This window comes from Haliotis cracherodii, unplaced genomic scaffold (assembly GCF_022045235.1).
Source record: "Haliotis cracherodii isolate W230 unplaced genomic scaffold, xgHalCrac1.p SCAF_16, whole genome shotgun sequence".
In the NCBI taxonomy this organism is placed as follows: Eukaryota; Metazoa; Mollusca; class Gastropoda; order Lepetellida; family Haliotidae; genus Haliotis; species Haliotis cracherodii.
In genome coordinates, this window is record NW_027266271.1 from 10,066,100 (window position 1) to 10,090,414 (window position 24,315).

Sequence of the window (24,315 nt, forward strand, 5' to 3'; positions counted from 1 at the left end):
TAGCAATGGTAAATAATCCAAGCAGACTGCATAGCAATAATCACAGCCCTAAATGTCAGAGAACTAACACTGAAAAAGAAAACATTGATGATGGAAAACGAAAATGCAGGTGCCCGTTTTGAGAATCAAATTCTTCCACGTATCTACATTAATGGAGACAATTAATCACATAAAAATGAAATACATATAGGCATGAATATTCAGCAAATCATTAAATTCGTTTACGAATTTTGTAGAATTGAAAAACAGCAAGAAAAAAGTTAGATAGTAAACACTTGCTGTCTCCTCGTCCAATGTCACAGTGACCTTGACCGCACTGCGGCGCTCAATGAGAGTCACATGACTATAATTTTTCTAATTTAGAAAGCTATTTTAATCTAAGATAAACTAGAGGCTATCTATTACCTAGGAAAGCCAAACCGTGTTGAAATTATAAAATTTATTGTCTTCGATAATAATTTAGTGTCAAAAATGTTGAATGTCCCGGATGTAATATGGCGTCAAATGGGTCGAATGCAGACGCGTAGGGTGCCCCAAAAACTCACGAAAACAGCGAGTTTACGTTTCTTTGCATTGCAAAACATTATTTTTTAAGTAGCATTAATGGTAATGCATGCAAGGAAACAACCAAGACTCAATGATGGGTAATGATCTTTCCCTTCAATGTCCACTTGTCAAAATCCCCAGGAGCAGTCCGCCATCTTTGTTGTCAAATTTTCTCAGGAAACCGTTAAAATTCTTCAGTTATCGGTTTATATGCAATTATTACAAGATGATAATGCCGATTTTATTCTTTTGCAGGTTTGCTGACAGAAAGGACACCCATCTGCATCAGGTAAAGGTCGATAGGTTCAAAGAAGCAAATAATGAATGGGAGGGGTCAGACAAAGCAATGTGTCAATAAAATATGCCCATGTTTTGCAAATTATATAAACTTCAAAGTAGTTTTCACAATATAGATGATAATCAACTATTCCCAAAGCTATATCAATCGTATTTTGTGTTCCAAGTCGTTTGAAAACTGACGAAAATGAATGACATATTTTGGGTTCAAATAAGTGAAGTGTGAACTCAATTAAGGTGTAAGATCTCCTAATTAACATCCATATCCAAATAGATATGCAAACATATATTTATACTGTGGGAGGTGATCACGTATTTGTTATTAAATGACCAAAAAATTGAAGTTTCTAGTATAAATGATAGTGACATAGACCCTGGTCTCTAGGCCAGCGCATGGGTAGTATAGTGCTGTTAGACCGCATGTACAGGAATGCACGTTAGTTCATGTATGACTAGAGCTAAACATCTGATCATTCTAGCACTTCATTTTGAGAAGAGCCATGTAAGTGTTAAGGGTCTACTAAAAAGATGAGGGAAACTATTGGTTATGTTACTAGTTGACATGGTTTGAAGGATAATCAATATAGTAAACACATAATTCTGAACTGTCAAAGAGGTTTGTTTTGAGGCTGTGCGGAGGTATTTTCATGACTTTTTAACTGATTTTTTTAACAATAACAACCGAAGTTCAGATCCTGAACTGTGCAATGATCATGCTTGCAGATATGGTAGTGGATCCCTCTTTCTTTACTGAGCCTGAAAGCCTTTGAAAATTGACCTGTTATTGGTGTCCAAAACTGCAACTTAGGCCCAGCTGAATTATGATAAGTGTCCTATATCATGGTTCAAATTCTAGGTCATTGACTGATTGATACATAATGTCCTACAAATGCTTTTCAAAATTTGTGATGAATGTTTTATCATGTTTATGAAAAGTGATAAAGTCAGGAAAATGTCATCATGGTCATGTTGCCATTCTCTTTTCTCTGACTCATATTCTTTGGCAAGATATCAATGATGCTGCTGAGAAAACCTTCTCAATATTATGTATGTAATACAGTCATCTTAAATGTTCCTGCTGTGGGGATTCAAGGGTAGGCTAGACTGCTTGTGTGAAGCCTGTTTATGGTGTCTCCTGACACGATATTGCTGGAATATTGCTAAAAACGGCATAAAACTATACTCGCTCACTACAAACTGCAGTAATCAAACTAGTCTTGCTATCTATGGTGTCATAACTGCCTACAGTGTCAAACACACCCTCCAGTAACTAAAATCTGAAAACTATGCAACAGTTTTAAGTTTGCAAATTACTAAACATTATCTAAAAAGTTGTAACTCTCAAATTGTGTGAAGTTTCTGTGGAGGACACTTTGGTTTGAATATTAACAATACTTCAGGAATTAAAGGAATTAATTTTCAAAGCACTCAGACCACTTGTGTTCTTTAAAATTGCTCTTTAGTAACATTATGATCGAGTAATGAAATGTCCTAAGTTGTTTATTTCTAACCAAGTTGGAATCCTGTTCTTTGTTTGAATGATCTATTTGAGTTTTCCTCATGTTAACAGATTTAGCAGTTCCTTTTGTATTAGTATTTATCATTCTCTTCCATACATGTACCCAGATGTCATCTGGGTAGACTGACGTTGTTGTAGGTTAGCTGAATCACTGATCCCACACCAGTGGTGATTCCAGACCACAGTATAGGTCCCCTGCAATGATTATGTGTGGATAAATGTAGACCCCTTATGGACCCCTACCTCGTGATACATGTAATTGAATTCATGATAGTTGGTAGATCCATGTTCATATCTTCCTACTCCATGTGCACAAGAGTATGGACACATTTCATTTTCCTTCTGTTTTTGGTTCCTGTAGTTAAACCATAGATAGGTGTATTACTTATTTCTACATTACCACTTGGGTATCCTAGGTCTGGTCTCAACGATATTATGGATCAGGTGAACATGATATGTGAACTGGTTGAACGTCGCATATCTCAACCATGTCAACACCTTGATAATTGCTCATGCTATCGGCTGCAGGCATCCTTGGCCCAGGCTTGATTTACTGTCTGCTGTGAAACAACAGCAATATGATTATTCATGGCTGCAGCATGAGTCCATTTTGATGGCCATACCATTTCTCATAGAACCAGTTGCAAGTTTACTAGTTTTTGTCACGTTTCACATTTGATAAGGAAGGAGTCGTAAGATATCAGCATGATCTGAGAAAATATGATCCACTCATCTGAAGCAATCTGTTATTGATTGAGTATATTTTGACAACTGCAGAATTCATACATTCTAATTCTTCGAATGTGTGTTGTGCAGAGAAATGTATTTGTTGTATACAGAAGTCTGATCAAAAGGACAGCTTAAGTCAAATAGCTTGTTTTAATCTGGATGGTAATGTGTCGTCTATCACAGAGAGCATATTATATCCTAATGTCCTGCAAGTAGGTGTTCCCATTAAGGAATTCTATTTGCGGCTTTCTGGTTTTTGGACAGAATAGCACAAACATTACGTAGGTCTTGCTTTTCAAACGGAAAGGGTTATTCATGTTGACTGTTGTGAAAAGCCGAGCAGACTATCGCTGTTTGTTATAATAAATGGGTAATATAGACATGGGACACCTAAATTGAAAATGGCACCCCTAAAAAACAGGTCCAGTGCCTTTGGGAACTTCTGAGTTGTTTCTAATTTCAAGCCCTGGTTTCCATGTTCTTGAAAAATATTTGTGTCACATGGCCATCAAAATATTGTAATGGACTTATTGCTATTTATGATGGTACTTGGCCTCTTGTCTTCAGTTGTTATAGATCACAGAGATTGATAATCGCTAACTAAATATTGATCAATAAATGTCGATGAAGTAAACTTTAAGAAATAAATCAAAATTTTTCACACCACTGGAAGGAGTGACATTTGTCAATGGATTACTTTGTGAACATTTGGATTATGACAAAAACAGTTGCTTTTCGTCTTTGGCAATTGACATGACTGACAATAACAAGTTTCAGTAAATCTAAAATCTATTTCATTACAATAGTTTATGTAAGATAATATCCATGACAACAATGATTAATATAATGTTATTATTTCTTCTTGTCGACGTTTATTCCAATTGTCGATCCTTTTAGCCAGCCCAAACTGTTGTCATCCACAGACTTCATAATACACGTTGCTTCGGGCAAGTTTAGATGAAATTCAGAAAAGGTAACAGATGGCCAGTTAACAGGCATTGCAGGGAAGATATGACAGTGATTTTTCAAGATATATGACCTTCAGACATTCGAGAAAATGTTTGAGTTAAATTGTTTATGGCCCATTGAAGAGCTGCAGGATTGCTGATGCAGCGTTAGGCAATAATTCCTACCTCACTCCTTGATATGACAGCCGATTTTGAAAAGAATCCTTCAGACAAAATTTAGTGTCCTAGAATATGAACTACGGTAATCTAAAACCCTGGAAAACCTGAAATTAATTCAGTGCTTTCAACCAGTTTGTGCTGAACTTGCACAACTGTTTACCATTATCAGATATTTGTGATACTATTATCATGATTAAGCTCTTTATTTTGAAAGGTGATAATCCTTAGTCTTAGTAATCAGGCTGGGTAATTACAGAAGTTAGGACACAAGACTTTTTTTAAATCAATACAATAAAAACACAAATTGACACTTGGGCAGGCATTTCCTCACATGTACCATATTATCATGTTTAAATTCCCAGTGCATTGATTTGTGACAACCCATGGCTACATCACCTTCCTGTTTCAATGAGTGATAATTTATTTCCAACTTCCCTGTGTCATTATCAGTCTGACGTATCAGTATAAATTTTCAGCAAATACACTGCTTTACATTATAATGGTACATTAATGTCTTGTCTTCAGGAACCCATGTTTGCCGTAAAAGGCGACTATGCTTGTCGTAAAAGGCTACTAACGGGATAGGGTGGTCAGGACTGCTGACTTGGTTGATGCATGTCATCGATCCCAATTGCGTGGATCGATGGTCATGTATCAATCACTGGATTGTCTGGTCCAGATTCAATTATTTACAGACTGCTGGAATATTGCTGAGTGCAGCGTAAAACAACAAACCAACCAAGTTGAAATCAGAATGCCTTGCAAAATGAGCCTAAATTTAAGAATTTATGAAAGAATTCCGAATTTAAGACAATATACTCAACAATTCTTACCACAAGCACTTAGTTTGATAAAAAATAATAATAGTTTGAATTTGTTTTTGTATGCCCAACTGCAATCTTTCATTGTTGAAGTTTGTTTACCATGCTAAGCCCATCAAACCAAAGAATGTTAGCATGAAATATAAGCTATTGAGCTACTGTAGATCAGTTTAGTTATTTTGACCTCCCAAAGCTTATTTGTCCGAAAAACAATCTTTCAACCATAAAACAAAGATTGTGACCATATACTTCCTTCATTGTTCATGCGAATAGCCTGGTTACTCTTCCCAGAAGGACAGTATGTTTTGCCTGTTGCTTGTGGCTTTCACCATTTTGGTAAACAACCTGCATCAATTTGGGCTTTCTTCCCACATCGGAAATTCTGTTCCAAATGGTGCTCAGCTAAACTCACCACACGCACTCTCGTTCCAGAACATGCAGTATCAGTCCAAAGGTCTTGGGGGATTGTTCAGCGACAGGTATGAGCGAAGTGGACGGGACTCTCATGATGACCGAGCCAGAGAAGATGTCCCTGGCAGCCATCCGAGTCCCCGATATCAGAACAAGTCTTCTTATATTGAGAGGAATAAAGAGAAAAGAGGTAGGCCTGCAAGCTATCATGTTTATCGAATGTTATTCTTTTCAACTGTGAATGCCAAAATGTTTGGAGGAACATTCATCTAGCTTGATAATGGTGTTTCATTCTGCTGTTATGTTTGCATGTTTTGTAGTGAGAGCTGTGTGACGGATTGCGATCCAGTACACTTTTGTTGAAATTATTACACTTTTTAGCTTAAAGTTACGTCATTGACTTTTTCTTCACGATAACATTAATTTCATGTGGAAAATATCAGAAGGCAAATTGTTAGTGCAGCCATGACGTGAAGCATTCTTCATGGGACTAATTGCATGTACACAAATATTTCTTTGGAACTTGTAAACACCACATTGTCTTTCCACATTGTGATAAGAGTTAATAAGGTATTGTTACACGACAAATTTTATGGATGTGTGGAGCTTTGACCACATGACTACATGCAGTGTTACTGATGCCATTTTATAAAAAAATAGTTTATGTTCATGGATTGCTTTGAATCTTTGAATTTCGAGAAATAATCACAATAAATCAATCAAATGCAAGCAGAGTAATTTTTTCTGCTAAATTTGAGCATTATCCCCATTTTTCAAAATAGTGCTGCCCTCGTGTGCACTTATATCACTAGCATCATGTGTACCCATGTTTCATGTATGTCATGTATGTATGCATAATGAAAATGTCTAAGCGTTAAAACCTGCATAGCATGATACACTTAACATTACTCTTTTTCACATGAAATTACACTTTTTTACCCCACTTATTACTCCAAAGCTTCAATTAGGGTTGGCATCTCTGTTATTATTATATATGCTGGTCTTAAGTATTAAATCAAACAATCAGGTGATCATACTTGTTGACTTGGTTGATGGCATTTCAAAATGACACTGGACTAAGTAGGGTCAGACTGGTCTGCTAGTCTCGAGACTAGTTCAAATCAGGACAAATTCTTTTTTACATAAAACTGCTTCAAATTAAACTGGGGACGAGCTGTAATCGCCTTTGAGTTACAAGCATCTTGTACCAAACAAAATTTTCTCAATATATTTCAGTTTTGCTTTTGCAATATATGACACTAAGACACTGGTTACTGAGTTGACGAAGATATTCATGGTTATTGAGTTGGTGAAGAGATTGACAGAAAGTTGATGAAGAGATTGATGGTTAATAAGTTGGTGAAGAGATTAATGGTTACTGAATTGAAGAGATTATTTAAAAAGTTTTAACTTTTCTATATGTTCTCCTCAATGTCAGGTGGACCCAGTGGTCAGTGGGAGAAGAGCAACCACCAAATGTCATCGTCCACAAGCACCAGTAGCAGCCGAGGAGGGGGAGGGGGGAATGGACAAGGCTACAGTGGAGCAGGGAGCAGCAGTCAAAACAATCATGACAGACCCTTCAAGAATGTCTCCAAGGATCAGAAGGACACCAAGGACAGAGCGGAGGTCAGTTCATGCCAAAGTTTCCCAGCAAAAGCTGAATGGATAATGCTGATCATGCGTACGTGGGTTAGCTCTTTCATAAGTAGTTTTAAATATTTTGCGGTCAGAAATGCATGATGTGTTATCTCCTTGTAGGTTCAGAAGTCGGCAGTACGAGTGTTTGGAGACTGGTCTGAACACATCAGTTCCTCCAAGAAACGATACTACTACAACTGTAGAACTGAAGTCTCTCAGTGGGAAAAACCAAAGGAATGGATTGATAGGTAAGATGCCCTCTTATTCGGTGAGAGCAAGGCAGTATTCCACAAGCTAACATGACTTGATTCAATTCCTGCTGTCAATCAAACCACAAGAAATATTGGTGTTTGAAACTTTAGAAAAGCCCAAAAGGTTACATGTGCATGAATTGAGTTTTGTGTGTTTCTTGATAGAAGTAAACATGGTGCGATCACTGCCATCAGTTTGATGATGGAGGGGTCTTCTTTTCAAGTGGAAATGGTCATGTCTTTATTTCAAGATGGAAAATGAGTTTTTTGCTGATGCATGTCATTGTTCTGTTGCCAGTACATAGCAGTTGAATTTGTTACCTGTCGTACTGGAAATGATTCATAAATACTTACTCCTTGTATTTATTGTCTAAAGTTCATAACAGACCAAAAACCTGTCCTTCAGTAAAGTTATTATCATCTACTTGTGATATAATATTCCATTGGCATTTTCCCTTTATTTTGTAAACTTATTTGTGGACACTAATAAAAATTTTGCTTCAGACATTTCCTGGTAACAAAATAAGAAATGATATGAACTAGTTCCGTACTGGAGACACACTTATATGACAGTTACAGCTGTTTAATTAGATCCGTATTATCACAGTCGTTCTGTTTTCAGCCCACGAACCCCAGACAACAGCAGATCAAAGGATGGACGGATGCCTGGCAAGCCGTACACATCCTCCTCTACAACCTCCTCAAGTAGAGGTAAGTGTTTGCGTTACTCTTTTACATGCAAATATATGAAAAATAAGTATACAACAAGTATGTCCTTGTGGGGATGCATTGGTCACCTTTCAGGATGTCTTACATTTTGATTTTGTTCTGCAATGGTATAAAAAAATTAAATTATTCTGCTAATAATAATGATAAATTTATTCAAATACATACCACTCAATAGAAGTAACACCTGATTTTTGTAATATGACTACAGTTAATGTCACATGAAAAAGTGGGGTGTTCTTTTCCTTTTTTTGAGTGATATATATGGGCTCTTTTGATGTTGGCTGTGATTAGAATGTAGTTTACATTGACTTCATTGTCTAAAAGGTGTTAAGACTGGCAGGCAATAATCAACACTGACAGTCATCAAAGTTCAGTTTATAGTCAATCTGGAAGTTTTGGGAATCAACCTCCATTTTTGTTTTATTGATAATCGATTGTCACGTTTTGGCAATGAATGTTGACAAGGTCTCAGAAGTTCATGATCATCTTGTAGATTTTTGTGTTTCCATTTCAGGTGAGCATGAATTGCTTAAGCACACTGTATGTAAAACTTGTGTTCCATCATAACAGAAAATGCTGTTAGTTTATCAGCATACTTTTAATCAAAATGTGTGAAAACCAAATATTCATTATATGACCATGATTTGGGGTTTCAAGTCATAATCCACAACATGTGTCAGTATCTCTGACCTGCAAGCGACCTCAAGCTTTAACAACTAAACCTTGAAACCCACTGAACAGGGTTTGTTTCTTTTTTACAGGCTACACACAGCTAGCCATCAGGGGTTTGCAATCATATATATTATGAGACATATATTCTGTCAAAGTTTGTAAGCCATTTATATTATATATATATTTATTATAGATTATTAAGGTTAGGGTGACAAATAATAGAATTTAGTCATCCAAACAAATCGTAACCAGTGATTATTGTTACCTGCACCACTATAATTTGGTTATCTAATACTGTTGCTTTTCCCTTTCAGCCAATGACGGGGCAAAACATTCCTCAAGTGGGGAACGTGAGAGACCAGACAAATACCCCCGAAGTAATTCAGACTCTTCTGTCAAACACTCTGAAAAGTTCTCCCCAACAGACAGACCCAAAATTGTGTACTCTAAAGACGTGTCGAACACAGCTTCCCTTAGGACTAGTAACTTATTACAGAGGGCAAACTCCACCTCTGATAGCTCAGCATACAAGGAGGGCTATACGGATCATAGAAAAAACAATTATCCTTACTCTTCTGTGGACCCTATGCGTCGGCGTCAGAGACATGAGAGTGAGAGTAGTCGGTCCTCAATAGGACACACGACACCACAGAAAAATGATGGTGAGTACAATTTTTCTTCCTATATCTGCTGGTTGTCCAGTGTATCTATATTTGCCCTAAACATCTCAATTTATATTTTTGGTACTATCATATGAAGTCTTCCTTTATTTCTGAATTATTGTTCAAACGTTGAGTGAGAAATGTGGATGGTGTTACGTCGAATATGATTGCGTAACATGAAATCCTAATTAGCATTGTTATGGCCTTTCACTCCCATGGAGCTTGCCCCTCTTACCGTATGATAATCACTTTTGAGTCTGACACATAAATGCTCTCTAACAGTGTTTCTTGTCTTTTTGAGACTAATTTAAGTAGTTTGTACCTCGTTGTTTGTTCCCAAGGCTGATTCCACAAGTTTATTCGACATGTTAAATTTGCTTTGTTCTTGCTTGATGAATTTCAATTGATTTTATAATATTTTAAGCCCATGTGTGTGCATTTATGAGTAAAAGGTATGACTTTAACTTGATATTTGATAATAATATTTCATTATCTTACCATGCTTACCATACTCTGTCTAAGAAGATATGGCAGAGCAGTAGCTTAATAGATATGACATTCTATGACTCAAGATACCCTACCAGTTTGACATTTGGTAAATATTAAATGTTGAATTTCAGTCTGTTTCAAAAATTATCCTGAACTGATCCTTTGGTATGATTTTTCAGCATGTTTTAGTGTTATTATTGCTTCTTGACAAGATATAAAGACATTATACTTGACTCCAGGCTTTGGAATTGTGCCCGAAGTCAAACTCTGTTATTTACATCAAACAGGAACAAGTCTTGAAACAGTAAATGATATCTGTGACAGCTCTGATTGTTCGATGTGTGAAGTTTTATTCATTCTGGGCCAAAACCTTTTGAGTCTGCTCACCCCAAAATGTATTTTGGCAATTACTTTCAGTGAATTTTAGTCTTTGTTTATGGATTTGTATTGTGTGATCTTCCTTGACCAGAAGAATTTTTACTAGACTCTGGCTTTGGATGAGTGGCTGAAGTTGCCAACTGTTTATGTGGAATAACTTCAGTTACGTGAAGCAGCAAACTGTGAGCACCTTTACAGGGTGCAAATAGTGATACTTTTTTTTTAACATTGCGTTACTTATGACGAAGGCATACTTCATACCACAGATTGTAATAATATTGTTTAACTTGTAATGACAGGTATGATGTATCAAAAGAATCTGTCATTCAGTTACAGCACATGTCAGTTCACGAATGTGTCTGAGATTCCAAACTAAGTGCCATTGGCTGGCATTTTTTGGGAAAATGTTTTTTAATTAGGATTTTGAAAAAGTTCTTAATTTCAGAGATAATTTTACTTTGAATTCATGCCAAAATGTAAGAGGCCCTTCCTCTTTATTGATCCTGTTGTCTGTAATACACAAGTCCACTCCACAAAGCCATCACATTAGTTAATGTATTACCATGAATTAGTAATCTTTTATATTCACATTCAGGAGGTTTTACTGACATACTGCAGATTTAGGGACACATATTGGCCTCTAATGCTCTAATAACCATTAAGTTATTGATGTTAACTTGTGGTCTGATGACAAGTGATAATAAGTCTTAAAGGGCAAGTTCACACGGAAATGAACCTTTTTTTCTTGTACTTTTTCCACATTAAAAGTGTTAACATAGAAGTGTCATAGACAAAAATATAAAAACATCATATTTAATTAACATATTTTTTGCACTAAAACGATTTATATTTTTCACATTTTCCAAGTGTTCTATTTCCATAACAAAAACACCATGGCTTATGTCCCTTGCAATATGACGTCATTGGTGCCAATTGATAAACATTATGACGTCATCATGCTTTGTTAGAGCCGCTTCACGTGGTGTAGGTACAGTTTTGTGATTCTAGCATCTCAGATGCCAGCCAGAATTGTGTTATGCTGAGTCACCACTGCGCCGGAGTGTGTCGTAGACCATGTTGTTTTACCGCAAACTGGTCCTTGATATCTTTTGCGTTGAGAATAGACAGGGGCCCAGTTGAATTGGCACCAATTACGTCATAATCTAAGGGGGATAACTCAGGCCTATTTGGCTCGTAAAACGAAGGCCTCATAACGGCATATCACTTTCACACTATTGTGAACTTCCTACTTTCACTGTGAAAAAAAATGAGTGTATATTTTCAAACACAGATACTAACTAATTCTAAAATTGCGTTTTGTTTAGAAAAAGAGAGAAAGAGATTTTTGCGTGTACACTTCCCCTTTAACATTAACAGGAAGACAATGGTTCATAAGCCAGTGTCTTTCCTTGTCGCAAGTGAAACTTGGTATGTACATGAAGCCTAATACTATATTCATTGTTCAAAATTAATGGAGGTGATGGATGGGGGGTCCTTGAACTGCTGCTTTGGTGTTTGAATCTAGAGACCCCCTAATTCTTTAATAGTGAACTTATGGGTTATGCCAAGAATCCCTTGAGTGGAACTTGATGCTTGATTTAAAAAAAGCCCTGATGATGTTTATGTTTTTAACAGTGAATTATCTCAAGAAAGATTTCAGTGATTGTGTTTTTATTTGGTGGCAAGTAGTTGGTGTGATGTAGTATTGGAAGCTATTTGTGGATCCAAGTGTATGTGGTTAAAGTGATGCTTACTTAATTTCCAAAGTAGAATATATTGTCAAGGAAGAATGAATATGTGCGGTACAAGGGGTTGGGTGTTGAAATGTGTATTAAGTCAACATTGTGTATGATCCTGTATTGATTTTGCTCAAGATTAATGGCATTGGGACAATTACACAATTTTTATAAACATTTGATTGGACATTCTTCTATCAGAGTATATCTTCAACATAATATCTTTAGGATATTTGGAATATAATCATTATCCTAGAAAATGAATTGATCTGAAACTCTACCCTGTGAGAAGTCTTATTGTTGCCTGGTTTCCTGCTGTAAAGCTACAGTGAGAGTCATGTGGTGTTCAGAAACACCAAAATCATTTATGACTTTTATGAAAAGTAAAACATGAAATTATTTCAGAGCTTTGATGTTTTGTGGGTTTTTTTTCAATTCTGAAGAAAGTATATCAACAGATGAGTCAATGAAACAGTATTATTATTTGGAAGATAATGTAGCCTTATCTGTTAAAGATGGCCTTAATCAGTGTCACCTTGGGCCTTCTTCACACATTAAGCTGACACCATGTGACAACTGACATACGGTTGAAACTGCAGTGTTAGAAGCTAACAATTTTCGTCCACTAGTCTTTATAATGATAACATATAGCAAAACCCTAAAAAATGGTCAAATGTCTACTAGTCGTTATGATACCTTTACCATTGGGCAGTTTGGCAAGGACTGTAGGACTAGTGCCAATTTCTAACGCTGGTCAAAGTGGTGCTGAACATATTTGTTTCACTCTGTGCTATTTGCTTCTTCATTTTTGGAAGTGGTAATTTGCCATCTAGCTTAGACTTCAACAATCATTTGAAATCAAGGAACTTGGATATTGGTATCATGTGTAACATGTTTACATATAGTGTTTATGTAGCTCAATGCTATTAGTTTGCAGACTTTCTGATATTCACGATTACAGTGTTGATATTAAGGATCAAAGTTGGGATCCTTGTCATGACCTCAATGTTAAACTTTAAACATTTAGATGGTCTGTGGATTCAAAAACATTGTAACTACAATTGCAAATCTTAGACACCAGTACCTCCTTTTTACAAACACTGCATGAACCATCTGAAAGTAGTCTGTGCCAAAAACATTTGAGACTGCAAGTTGAACATGGCTCTCAGCATCATTTGCTGTAGAATTTAGTGTTATGTGGACTATTTCTAGCTGAGCTTACTTGCCTGAACAAATTTGTACTGGACTCCGACTGATGACATGTACTGACAACATTTCTCAACATTTTGATTAGTGATAACATACAGTATTATTCCCTCAGATGATAGCCCTTAGATACCTTTAACATTAGTGAAAATGGCATGGGCTAGTGCTAATGATGCGCATGATTTCCAAGAATGTCCAATCATTGCACATTATCAGAAGCCTGTAGCATGTTTAGCCAATTTTTGATTGGGATTGCAATTATGGAAGAAAATCAACCATTGACACTGTGGAATTTCAGTGTTTTATATAACATGGAATTTTGTTTTGATTAGTTCTATTTCATTCACACTGTTGAACCTTTTTGCATTTCCAAGAGTTCGCAATGTATAGTATTTGTGTCCATTCATAATTTGTATGTGTGGACAAAAAGATTTGCATCCAAAAAACTGTATAATCATGATAATTACTTATTCAAATGAATTGGATGAGATATTGAACCATACTTTCTGAAATGTATCCACTGTAGATCACTGGTTTGTTCTTGCCCTAATTCAATGAGGACAAGTATTACCAGTATTTGGATATTGAATATTTGAGATGATTTAGTCTCTTTTCTTTTTACTGAATTGGCATGATGCATATATTGTATTGCTCGTTTGTTTTGTTTGTAATGCCATCATATTGATGAGTCTCTTTTTGTAATTCCTTTTGTTCTTTGTTTTTTTATCTCAATACCACAGTATGTAATATAAAGGTATGCATCTCATAAATATGTATTTGAGATAAAAGTCATTTGCAGGATTTGACCAAATTCATTGCAATTAACCCAACTCACTCATTATACATGCAGTGTTCCTTTTGGCTTTGGCTTTTGGCAGTGGACTTGCAACTCTTAAAAATACCAGACCTTAAACATGTTAAACAAAGTTTTGTCAGTCCCATCTTTCAACAAATGAAACAACATATGAAAATTACCTGGCTTTAATTCTTTTAACATCATGTTCAATGCAGTGTACGTTCATGGCTGACAAATTCATTGAAGTTATCTCTCATAGATCTACACGTCTTTCACATAAAGTTCAGTCACTATTTTCTCTCTTTTTCGGAATATTTCACTTTGGTTCGAGATCAAATAGATATTTAACCTCAAATCAAAGCAAAATGTTATTTCCTTGCTCTAAGAATAAACAATGGTAAACCCTGATGATAAAAGACAAGCTGACTTCGTTCGAAGAATATTCTTTTTTTGATTATCACCGATATTTTGTTCATCGACAATGTATTCAGTGATTTGTTTGCTGGTCCACAGGGACGGACAGTCACAAATAATGGTCCAAGCACAAATTTACCTCCAAACGGGTACACTGACATCATTCCTACATTTTGAAGATGTGTTCCATATTAAATTTGCAATGAAAACATCAGAAACAAATGATAAATTTGAAGCCTGAAAAATCCAAATCCAAAATTCTACTTGTACATTGCAAGCTTGCCTTCATTGACAGAACTGAAACCTTTCTTGTGTGCATTGAGCATACATTGTGTATTGTCTATATAAGTGGACTATTATCATCATCATTATTATTATGTTTATGTTTATGTTATGTTCACTCTAAAAACATTCTGACATGGGCCCTTCATGTTATAATTTCAACTGTTCCAGAAGTACACCCATACAGGGCAATGTTAAAATGCCCCATTGTATTTGAAAATGAAGATCCGGGATAGAATAGGTCTTCAGCAACCCGTGCTTGCCGTAAGAGGCGACCAACATGATCGGGTGGTTCGTTGACTTGGTTGATGCATGTCATCAGATCCCAATTGCGAAGACCAATGCTCATGATGTCAATTACTGGATTGGCTGGTCCTGACTCGAATATTTACAGACTGCTGTCATATACCTGGAATATTGATGAGTGTGGAGCAGGACATTGTGTCATCCCACAGATGATATCCTCACCTTGTCGGCTTGCTGACGGGGTTGACCTCTTTGGTCATGTGGACAAGGCGTCCGACCTCGGATCAGAAGGTCCGTGGTTTGAATCCCATCAGGTGACTCGGAAATTTTATGGCCGCTACATTGGCGCCCAAGGTGGGGCTGAGCACATTCATATTAAATTTGAGCAAAATAAGCCTCAGCACCCTACTATGCGACCTGGGACGTGCCTTCTGTTGACTGGCGAGTGTGGAGCAGGACATGGTGTCATCCCACAGATTACATCCTCACCTTGTAAGCTTGCTGACGGGGTTAACCTCTTTGGTCATGTGGACAAAGCGTCTGACCTCTGATCAGAAGGTCCGTGGTTCGAATCCCATCATGGGACTCGAAAATTTTATGGCCGCTACAAGTGCAGCGTTAAATAGCAAACTAACAAACAGATTTGAAAATGTGGGCCTTTTTTCAGATTTAGAGGCTCCCCCTAGAATTATCCCTGATGTTACATTAGGCAATTTGTCATGGTGACAATGATGATGGTGTATAAGCTGTTACCATGGTTTCTAGGGCTGTTACGATTCACTCGCGATTGAACTGTATGATAGTGTATCCATTCATTAATTGAATTTGTTATTCGTGGCCACTAGAATCGAATATTTATGAAAATACATAAAAATATCCATAAGAACATATTATATGCATAGATTTTTCAAAAGACAACACTCTTATACTATATAATTTGACAGTATTATGGTCACTGGTCATTGTCGCATTTGAGCAGATACTAGCACCTGGACAAGTGCAGTATAGAAATTTATAATATATTAATAATTAACAAACCATGTCAAATATTTTGTCTGTTATTGCTTCACTGAACATACCAAACAATACATCAACTGCTGATTTGTTACTGTATTCGTGGATTATTATTCATATTCGTTTCCCAATGTTCGTGATACGAATTGTATTCGCCTCATTGTGTATTCTTGAGGCCCTAATGGTTTCTACAAAACAGTAAACTAGTCGGTAATTGTTCAGTTTGCCTGGCACTTTACCATTGCCTTGACATAAGCATGTGTCCTGATGAAACTGCCTCATCAAACAAACCCACCAATAACATCAATTAAATGAATATTGTGCATCACCTATGTTCAGATTTGTAACAGATATGCTGTGATTTGATGAATATACTTTTATATTCTGGTGGCCTTGAATCTTGAACCAGTGTGAGGTAATATATGAACTTAAAACTGTGTGATGTAACAAGTTGTCTGTATCTAATATATTGTGTAGATTCTGTTCGAGGGAAAAGGCAGTATGAAATTAGGATGCTCCTTGTTAGCCTTTTCAGGGCTTAAAAAATACCATTGCTTGATGCCCGTGCCAAGTAAAGTTTAGACGCCAAGCGAGTCATATAGTTTTTCTAGCATGCCCGTGGACAAGTAGAGCACACAAAATTAACAGGGTTTCATGAGAATGCTATCATGTGATCATGTTAAGATATTTCAGTGGGTAATATTTTGCAAGTGTCCCACACTGGCAATCTTATTTGCTTACAGTTATATAAGTCAACCAGTGGGATTAATACACCTCGATGTCAGGCAGGTCAACAATGATAACCAGGCTTGTGTCATTGATAAATCATAGTAACGCTTCCATATATGACGCATGCTTCTTGGAAATTGAATGACGGACAGTTGACTACCGGGTACATTTCTTACAATTTATAACGCGATGTAGGTCTAGTGCTGACTGTTGAAGCTTCGTTAGGCCTAGCTTTGATGAAATATTTTATTTGAATAGGTCAGTAACACATGCACTCAATCACAAAAACTTTGTTGACACATAGTCAAACTACAACAAATATGACTTTTAACGAGTCCGAGTATGACATTTATGATATATGTATCCATTCCCTGTCGACTAAAGTTTGTGGAACATCCACTGCAGTGATCCCCCGCTAAAATGCTACGTTTGGGTATCTGATTCTCAGTTCTGTAATTGTAACATTGTGCTGAAGTTAATAACTTGAATTTGGGCAAATGCATTGTAAGACATGCAAGTAAAAATGTTGGTCATTCTTGCCCTTGGTCAAGTAACATTTTTCATAAATTATCAACCCCTGCTGTTGAGCACGCTGGGTTTCATTTTGCAAACTGCCAGTCAGTTGAAATATTGTGTTCATTTATGTATTCCGATCGCCTGCCTGGACTATGTAAATAGTTACTGGTCTGTGTCATAAATATCTCAGTGGAATGGGAGTTGTTTTGGTATTAGTAGCTCAGCTGACTGAAAGTACAAGGCAAAATAGTTCTTTTTAATCATTTTATCGAACAATGGTGCAGACATGGATGGATGGACAAGAGGCTTTCGCTGCGCAGATTAGAATTCAAGATTGAACCTGATAGTGATCCTTGGTTAGGCAGCGCCATACCTTTGCTTGTTGATTTCACAATGTGATATAAACATGTACAACCTGCATACTCTAAGGGTTTCTTCTTATGTTAAGACTTTGTGATGTACGTGTGAAGCAGCACCACACATGTGCTCGAGGGTTTTACCAAAGTGGTAAACATCTAAGACCTGCATTCCTCCCACATTAACTTAGCTGACAAGCCATGATATAACTGGAATACTGTTCAAGGCAGGATTATTTCCAACTCACTCACTCACTCTGGCCTGGTTCAAATAAAACAAGTTCTGTTCTGTGAATGTTTCTTAATGAAACGAATGAATCATATAAGATTCATAGAAGAGACCCGTGAAGATCTGGGTTAGAATTGCCCTTCAGGAACACATGCTTGTCAGAAGAGGCGACTAACAGGATCGGGTGGTCAGACTCGTTGACTTGGTTTCAGGCGTGTCATCATATCCCAATTTCATTGATCCATGCTGATGATGTCAATCACTGGATTGTCTGGTCCAGACTTATTTACAGACTGCCATCATATAGCTTCAATATTGCTGAGAGGGGCAGTAAACAACAACCAAACAAAATAGAAGAATCAAGTCAAGATGTCATCTCCTATTTGTACGAGATGAAGTTAGAAGAAACTGAAACCAAGTATTCAGTGTTTCACGATGCATTTAAGAGATGATTCTTCTCAGTAGACACATTTGTTGAAGGATTGCATTGCTTCTGCTTCCAGATTCTAATCATGCAGACGACATGGAGATCTCTCCAGGTAGCACTCCCACCAGTTCACGTGGAGTCAAGGCATCATCATGTACAGGTAGGACACTCTTACCTTGGTTGGACAGCTTTGAAGAGCTAGGAGGCCCCTCTTGGACATTTCCTCAGTTTTCTGGTGTACTTTATGCTCATTACATCATGATAAATACGCTGGACCCATTTGCCACCATTGCTTCATTTTGTGTCTGGTTTAAATAATCTATGCTAAAAATAGATGGCCAATGAGTTTACACTGTTCTATCACAATTGAAAGAAATGGCGATGTCATCGGAACACTCAACATGGCTTGTGGTATATCGTCTCAAATACAACAGAGAATGTCTTGTTGGTAAAGACTTTGCTCCCTGTGTTAATATACTCATAATTATAAAGACAACTTTTTGACAAAAAAATCAGTTATCATGGTTACCTGGGCTTGTTCCCACGAGACCATGATGTTGAATGTGGATCTGTCCTGAACTTGCATTCGTAACAAGCAATTTTATTGGCTGTTGATTTCAAGCTGATGAGTGAGAGAAATTCAGTGCTAAGTTAGTAATAATTGAGATATGGATGATGATGTCACTTCCATAATGAAGCTATGTGGAGGAATGGGTCCTGGATATCTTTTACATAGAATGGAGATAAGATACACTGGATAATTGAGGATGAGTAGGGTGGTTCTTGTACCAATTACAGAACAATTTCTATATAGTTGGTGCCAAAAGTCTGGTAGCCTGAAGCTGTCCTTTGACATCACTTTCAGGAGTTTTTGGTGTTAATATATCAACTCATTTTTTTTTGGTCAATATCAACAATAGAAGTCAATATTTCTACTCTACTAGTCTTATGATGACATATAGCAAAACCCTTCAATGTGGCAAATTTCTGCTCATCCTTGGTCTTATTCAATTACCTTTGGTGTCAGTTTTGTCGTCTCTGATGTACGAGATATTAGGTTCATGTGAAATTTTAGCTGTCATACACTTGAATATGATGCTAAAATTGAATGCATTCATCACAATACTTGTAAAATCAAGCAGTGTTCTAAATTTAACATCGAGGTCAAGGCATTCTTGTCATAACCCTAATGTTTAGAATTAAAGAATTACAAGGTTATTAAACATGTAGACTCAAATACCAGAGCAACAAATTCAAGGACCAAGGACCCCTGCACCTAAAAATGGAACTTGCTAAGTTTTGGCATGATGTTCCATATTTTCTTGGGTATGGAATGTACATAAGTGTAATGTGCTATTGCTTCTTCATGTAAAACTACATTTTATTGCTTCTGGTGAGATTACATAAATTTGAAGTTGTCAATAAAACGTCACTAGACATGATGATTTAAAATTTCAGTTGTATTTCTTGTAATGGTAGGCATTGATTACCATATGTAATTGTCTTTTTAACTAAGCGAGATACAGCAATCGTCTGTACACACATTTTGTCTCTGATAAATAATGCCCTATATTATGACTTAATTTGATGCAAAGGTCAGAAAAAAATATATTTCAACAGGAATAGAATATTTTGATATTGTTATTTTTGCTGCAGCTTTTACCATACATATTTGAATTAATAATAACCATAAGCATAGCACTTTGTTATAATGCAGAGTATTCTTTTCACATGGATCACTTTGAGGGGTCAATGTTTGAGGCTGTATGCAGTCTTCTTATTTTGATTACAAAAACCAATGTTGACTTACTGTCAATAATAGTCAAACTACAAATCCATTCTCTGAAAGAATAGGTCTTCAGCAACCCATGCTTGCTGTAAAAGCTGACTCTGCTTGTCGTAAAAGGTGACTCACGTGATCCGGTGGTCAGGCTCGCTGACTTGGTTGATGCATGTCATCGATCCCAATTGCTTGGATCGATGCTCATGATATTAATCACTGGATTGTCTGGTCCAGACTCGATTATTTATACAGACCGCCAGCATATAGCTGGAATATTGCTGAGTGCGGCGTTAAACAACGAACCAACCAACCAAACATTCTCTGAAAACTATGGTTTGTTTCAAGGCATTAATAGTGGTAATGTGATAGATTACAAACTTAGGTCCAGTTTTACAATGAACACTTTTTATTCCTAGATAGTGTTTTGACAGGATTAACTTGCATACTTCAGTATGGATATGTTGACATGCTCATGGTAGTGTCTTTGATTTGGGAGAAAAAACTCATTGAATGCATGTATTATGAGCAACCCCTGTGTTTGAGGGGGGGGGGGGGGGGGTCTTAAAGTGTGCACCATACTCAAGAAAATATGGTAACTGTTAACATTGATAAATATCACTTGCGTATAAGATATGTTACACTGTCCCTATGAGTATGATAATATATGATACATATTTAGTCAACACCAGTGTATACTGAGACAGATTGTATAGCAACCAACTGCCTGAAAAATATGTTAGGTATTCACCATGAAAACATAAGTTACAATACACTGACATCAATCTGGGTGCTGTTCCCCATCATTTTGATAGTGTGTGCCAAACACTTCAGAGTTGATTAGCCCAAACTTGTCACTTAAGATCATTTTCAGTAGATCTTACTGTTAATTAGGGGTGAAACAACAAGGTCACAAAACGATATGTATCAGGGTACAGATATTTATATCAAGTTGTGTAGAATCTTCATGACTATAAATATTCGAGCAGGTTCTAAAGGAAAAGCTGGCTGTAGACTCCTGTTCATAGCGGCTATTTTTAGTAGTGATTTTGAACACTAATTGAAACAATTTTCACGATATTTAACTAACGAAACAACTGGGCTCTTTAAATGAGTAGTATGTTATTTATTTATAAATATATGAATGTAATATGTATCGTCTTGTATCAATACAGAAAAAAACGTATTCTGTATCTTAACATCACATGAAAGCTCACAATGCATGGTTGTATCATTCCCCCCCCCAAGTTTTAATGGACTAATATTTGCATAGGTTTTATATTTGCATAGCTTGTTAGACCGAAGGAAATTTTACTTGGCTCTCTGTCTTTAGCAATTTGTCCAAACCTAGACTGTATTTAGAGTACATGAAAGGACAGTCCATGGTGATGTTTTGGTATCTCAGTGAATTGTTGGTAGTACTGTCATCGACTATGCGACTATTCACTGATTCAGCACTTTACTTACCACTGTCAACTGTATTGTGATGGCCTCAATACAAAACAACATTGCTTGGTCTTGAAATTTCTGTATCTTCTCTTTTAATTAATAAATTGTGTATCATATCCCAGCCTTACTATCAAGATTGATATGGTATTTCAAAAATGTGTAAAAATAGACTTTACAGGCTGTCTTGACAACTGTGACATGCAGCGGAATTATTACTCAAAGCAATCTAAAAGAACTGTGTGGTAGTAGAATGCATGTTATGTAGTCAACAGAATATTTTATACCAGGAATTTATCTGGACCTGCTGAGGTCAATAGTTGGCACCAAGTCTGCAGCAAATATCAGTAAAATTCCCAAATTGAGAAAAAGTATTCCCAATTCATGTTACTATATTTATAACTAATGTTATGGCTTTGAAGGGGTGACTTATGTTTCACTAATTTCATGGCCATTAAAAGTGAAGGCACTTTAATCCTTAGTTATACATTATTCAGTGTTAAAATTTAAAATATTTCAAATGCAAATTTCAATAAAATAGCATTTTTCCCAATTTGCCTGTCAAGGGCACTTTATTTGGAATCCACAATAAATTCCTGACTCTGATGTGAAAGGTTTTAAGTAGTAGGCTAGTTGACAAGGGTGTAAAACAGAGGTTACCCTGTACATCTGTGTCTTCCAGCTGCCCTGCAGACTTTACAGAAGTTACAGGAGGCTCTCAACATGCACATAGCTCGCACCCAACAGAATTGTAAGTTGTCATCTAGTGTAGTGTATATTTCTGTAGTCTAGCTAGTCAACATCTTATATTTATCCTTCGGTTCTCTTTCTGCCTGAGTTTGTCATAGAAATTGTCTTTACACATCAACACTTTGTTTTTGTTTTTTTTGTTTTCAGAAAAGTTCATTACTGTCAATCAAAATCTTACTTTTCTTGATATCAAATGTGATAATTATATTCTCTGTTGAGTTTTGCTACTTTTATCTATCAGTGATGATTATAAGAGATTACAAATGGATGACATTTTGATTTTTTTATACTTCTCTGTTCTTAATTACAAAATTTATTTGAATTTTGCAAATCTAGTTGATGTTGAGCTCGTCTTTGAATTTTTAGGCCACAGGAAATATTGTTTTTCTTTTCTCTAATTTGACTTAACATTTGTGGAGTAACCATTTCTTTGTGTGCAGTCACTACCTGTTTTTACCTCTTATTGTGGTCATAAAACCTAATCACCCAAATCGAAAGAGGCTTGTTTCTTATTTACCCAAGGGGGTAGTCTAATGGTTAAGGCTTTTGCTCATCACGCCGAAGACCCGGGCTCAATTCTCCAGATGGGAAAATTTGTGAAGCCCATTTCTAGTTTTCCCCGCCGTGATGTTGCTGGAAAATTGCTAAGAGCGGCGTAAAACCATGCTCACTCACACGTCCACAAATGAAAAGTTATCAGTTTCATTTAAGAAATTCTGACACACTATAGACCTTACTATCTCCAAGAGGTTTGTATTTGGATGCTTGTTTTGTAAGTGTTGGAATAATAAAATGTGTTACATATAATCGATGGTGTAAAATGTACTTGGGCTCATAACATTACACCATTTAACCAATGTGTGATAGGAAATTATAATTTTTTTCAAAGATATGACTTGAACTTAATTATGAGCAATTGGAGCAAATATAGGAAAACAAGAGTTATGCATGTACAATGTGTAACAGGACTTTTAATTTAATTAATCTTTTTGGTTTAGTGTTGACACTTGTTCAGTTCCCTGTTCTTTGAAGTATTCTGTTAGATCCATAATATGCAAAGACTTCTTCTTTTTTGTGCTTATGAGTTCTCATGTTCTGCTGCAGGGGCACAAAACAATCTCCCCCAACAACACTCCAGTCCTCAACAACATCCACAACAACAATCACATCAACCGCAGAAACATAACCAAGGTAACCAGCAACATCTGCAACATTCGGCTACATCCTCGTCCTCCCACTACCCCAACCCAGAGAACGGAGGTGGAGGGGGACACGATAGCCCTATTTCGGATGTCAGTCCATGGTATGTAATCTCAGCTCTTCTGTACTTCTTATTATGCCTGAAGTGGTCATCTTTGAAAAAATCTTTTACACTTGTACCCTTTCTACTGAAAGGAAAAAATACTTTCATTGCAAAATTTACAGTATGTTTTGCAAGATTTCTAATGTATTGATATATGGGTGAAGTGGTTTGCATTATAGAATTGACTCAAAACATGTATCTAAAAATGACAGTATGGCAAAGACAGAGACAGATCTCAATTTTTCAGTCAAACTGTACTCAAACTGAGATGTTCAAGTTAGGAAAGTTGTTTTTGTTTTGTGGGGTTGAATTTAAATTCTTTAGTGTAATTTATCATAAAATTTAAAATTGCAACTGTTTGTGATGATTTCAGTCACAGCCCCACCACAAGTACCACCAGTTCTCAGAACCTCCCTGTTGCTACGAGTGCACTCTCTGGAGCATCCATCAAGAAAGATAACTCGGTTGAGTTGACACCGTCACTCAGCAACTACTACAATGAGAAACTTATTGGTCACGTCCTGGGATGGCAGGCTGATCATGCTGAACGTCAGGTAAGATAAGCTCTACATTAGTTGTGGCCACATTCATTTCACTGCAGTCATTTTTGGGGGGCAACAAGTGGCACCTGAACAGTTGTATGATATTGGTTAAAAAAAGTTTTAATAATGGTAATAATGCCACTTGTAAGCCCTTTAACTCCACGCCTCATGCATACAAACACAGTAAAAAAATGTCAGTCTTCACTCGGGATGTGAAGGTGGTTAATGAAAGGGCTCATCTGAGGTTTAGGGGGACCGAGGTCCATAACAC

The 24,315-nt window shown here is 36.6% G+C and overlaps 1 protein-coding gene across 2 annotated transcripts in view; it reads left to right on the top strand.

Annotated features, from left to right (window-relative positions):
• The first annotated feature begins 495 nt into the window (after positions 1-495).
• Positions 496-24,315, top strand: part of LOC139463810 (WW domain-containing adapter protein with coiled-coil-like) — a 28,981-nt gene continuing 5,161 nt past the window's right edge. Inside the window, exons 1-11 of one of the 2 annotated variants that reach the window (XM_071245133.1) lie at positions 496-644; positions 802-835; positions 5,472-5,640; positions 6,889-7,079; positions 7,212-7,339; positions 7,965-8,053; positions 9,058-9,405; positions 18,300-18,383; positions 22,132-22,200; positions 23,304-23,502; positions 23,876-24,056. In XM_071245133.1, coding sequence (XP_071101234.1) covers positions 604-644; positions 802-835; positions 5,472-5,640; positions 6,889-7,079; positions 7,212-7,339; positions 7,965-8,053; positions 9,058-9,405; positions 18,300-18,383; positions 22,132-22,200; positions 23,304-23,502; positions 23,876-24,056 — 1,533 coding nt within the window. In that variant the 5' untranslated portion in view covers positions 496-603. The remainder of the gene's footprint in view (positions 645-801; positions 836-5,471; positions 5,641-6,888; positions 7,080-7,211; positions 7,340-7,964; positions 8,054-9,057; positions 9,406-18,299; positions 18,384-22,131; positions 22,201-23,303; positions 23,503-23,875; positions 24,057-24,315) is intronic. The other variant, XM_071245134.1, reaches the window with a different exon arrangement.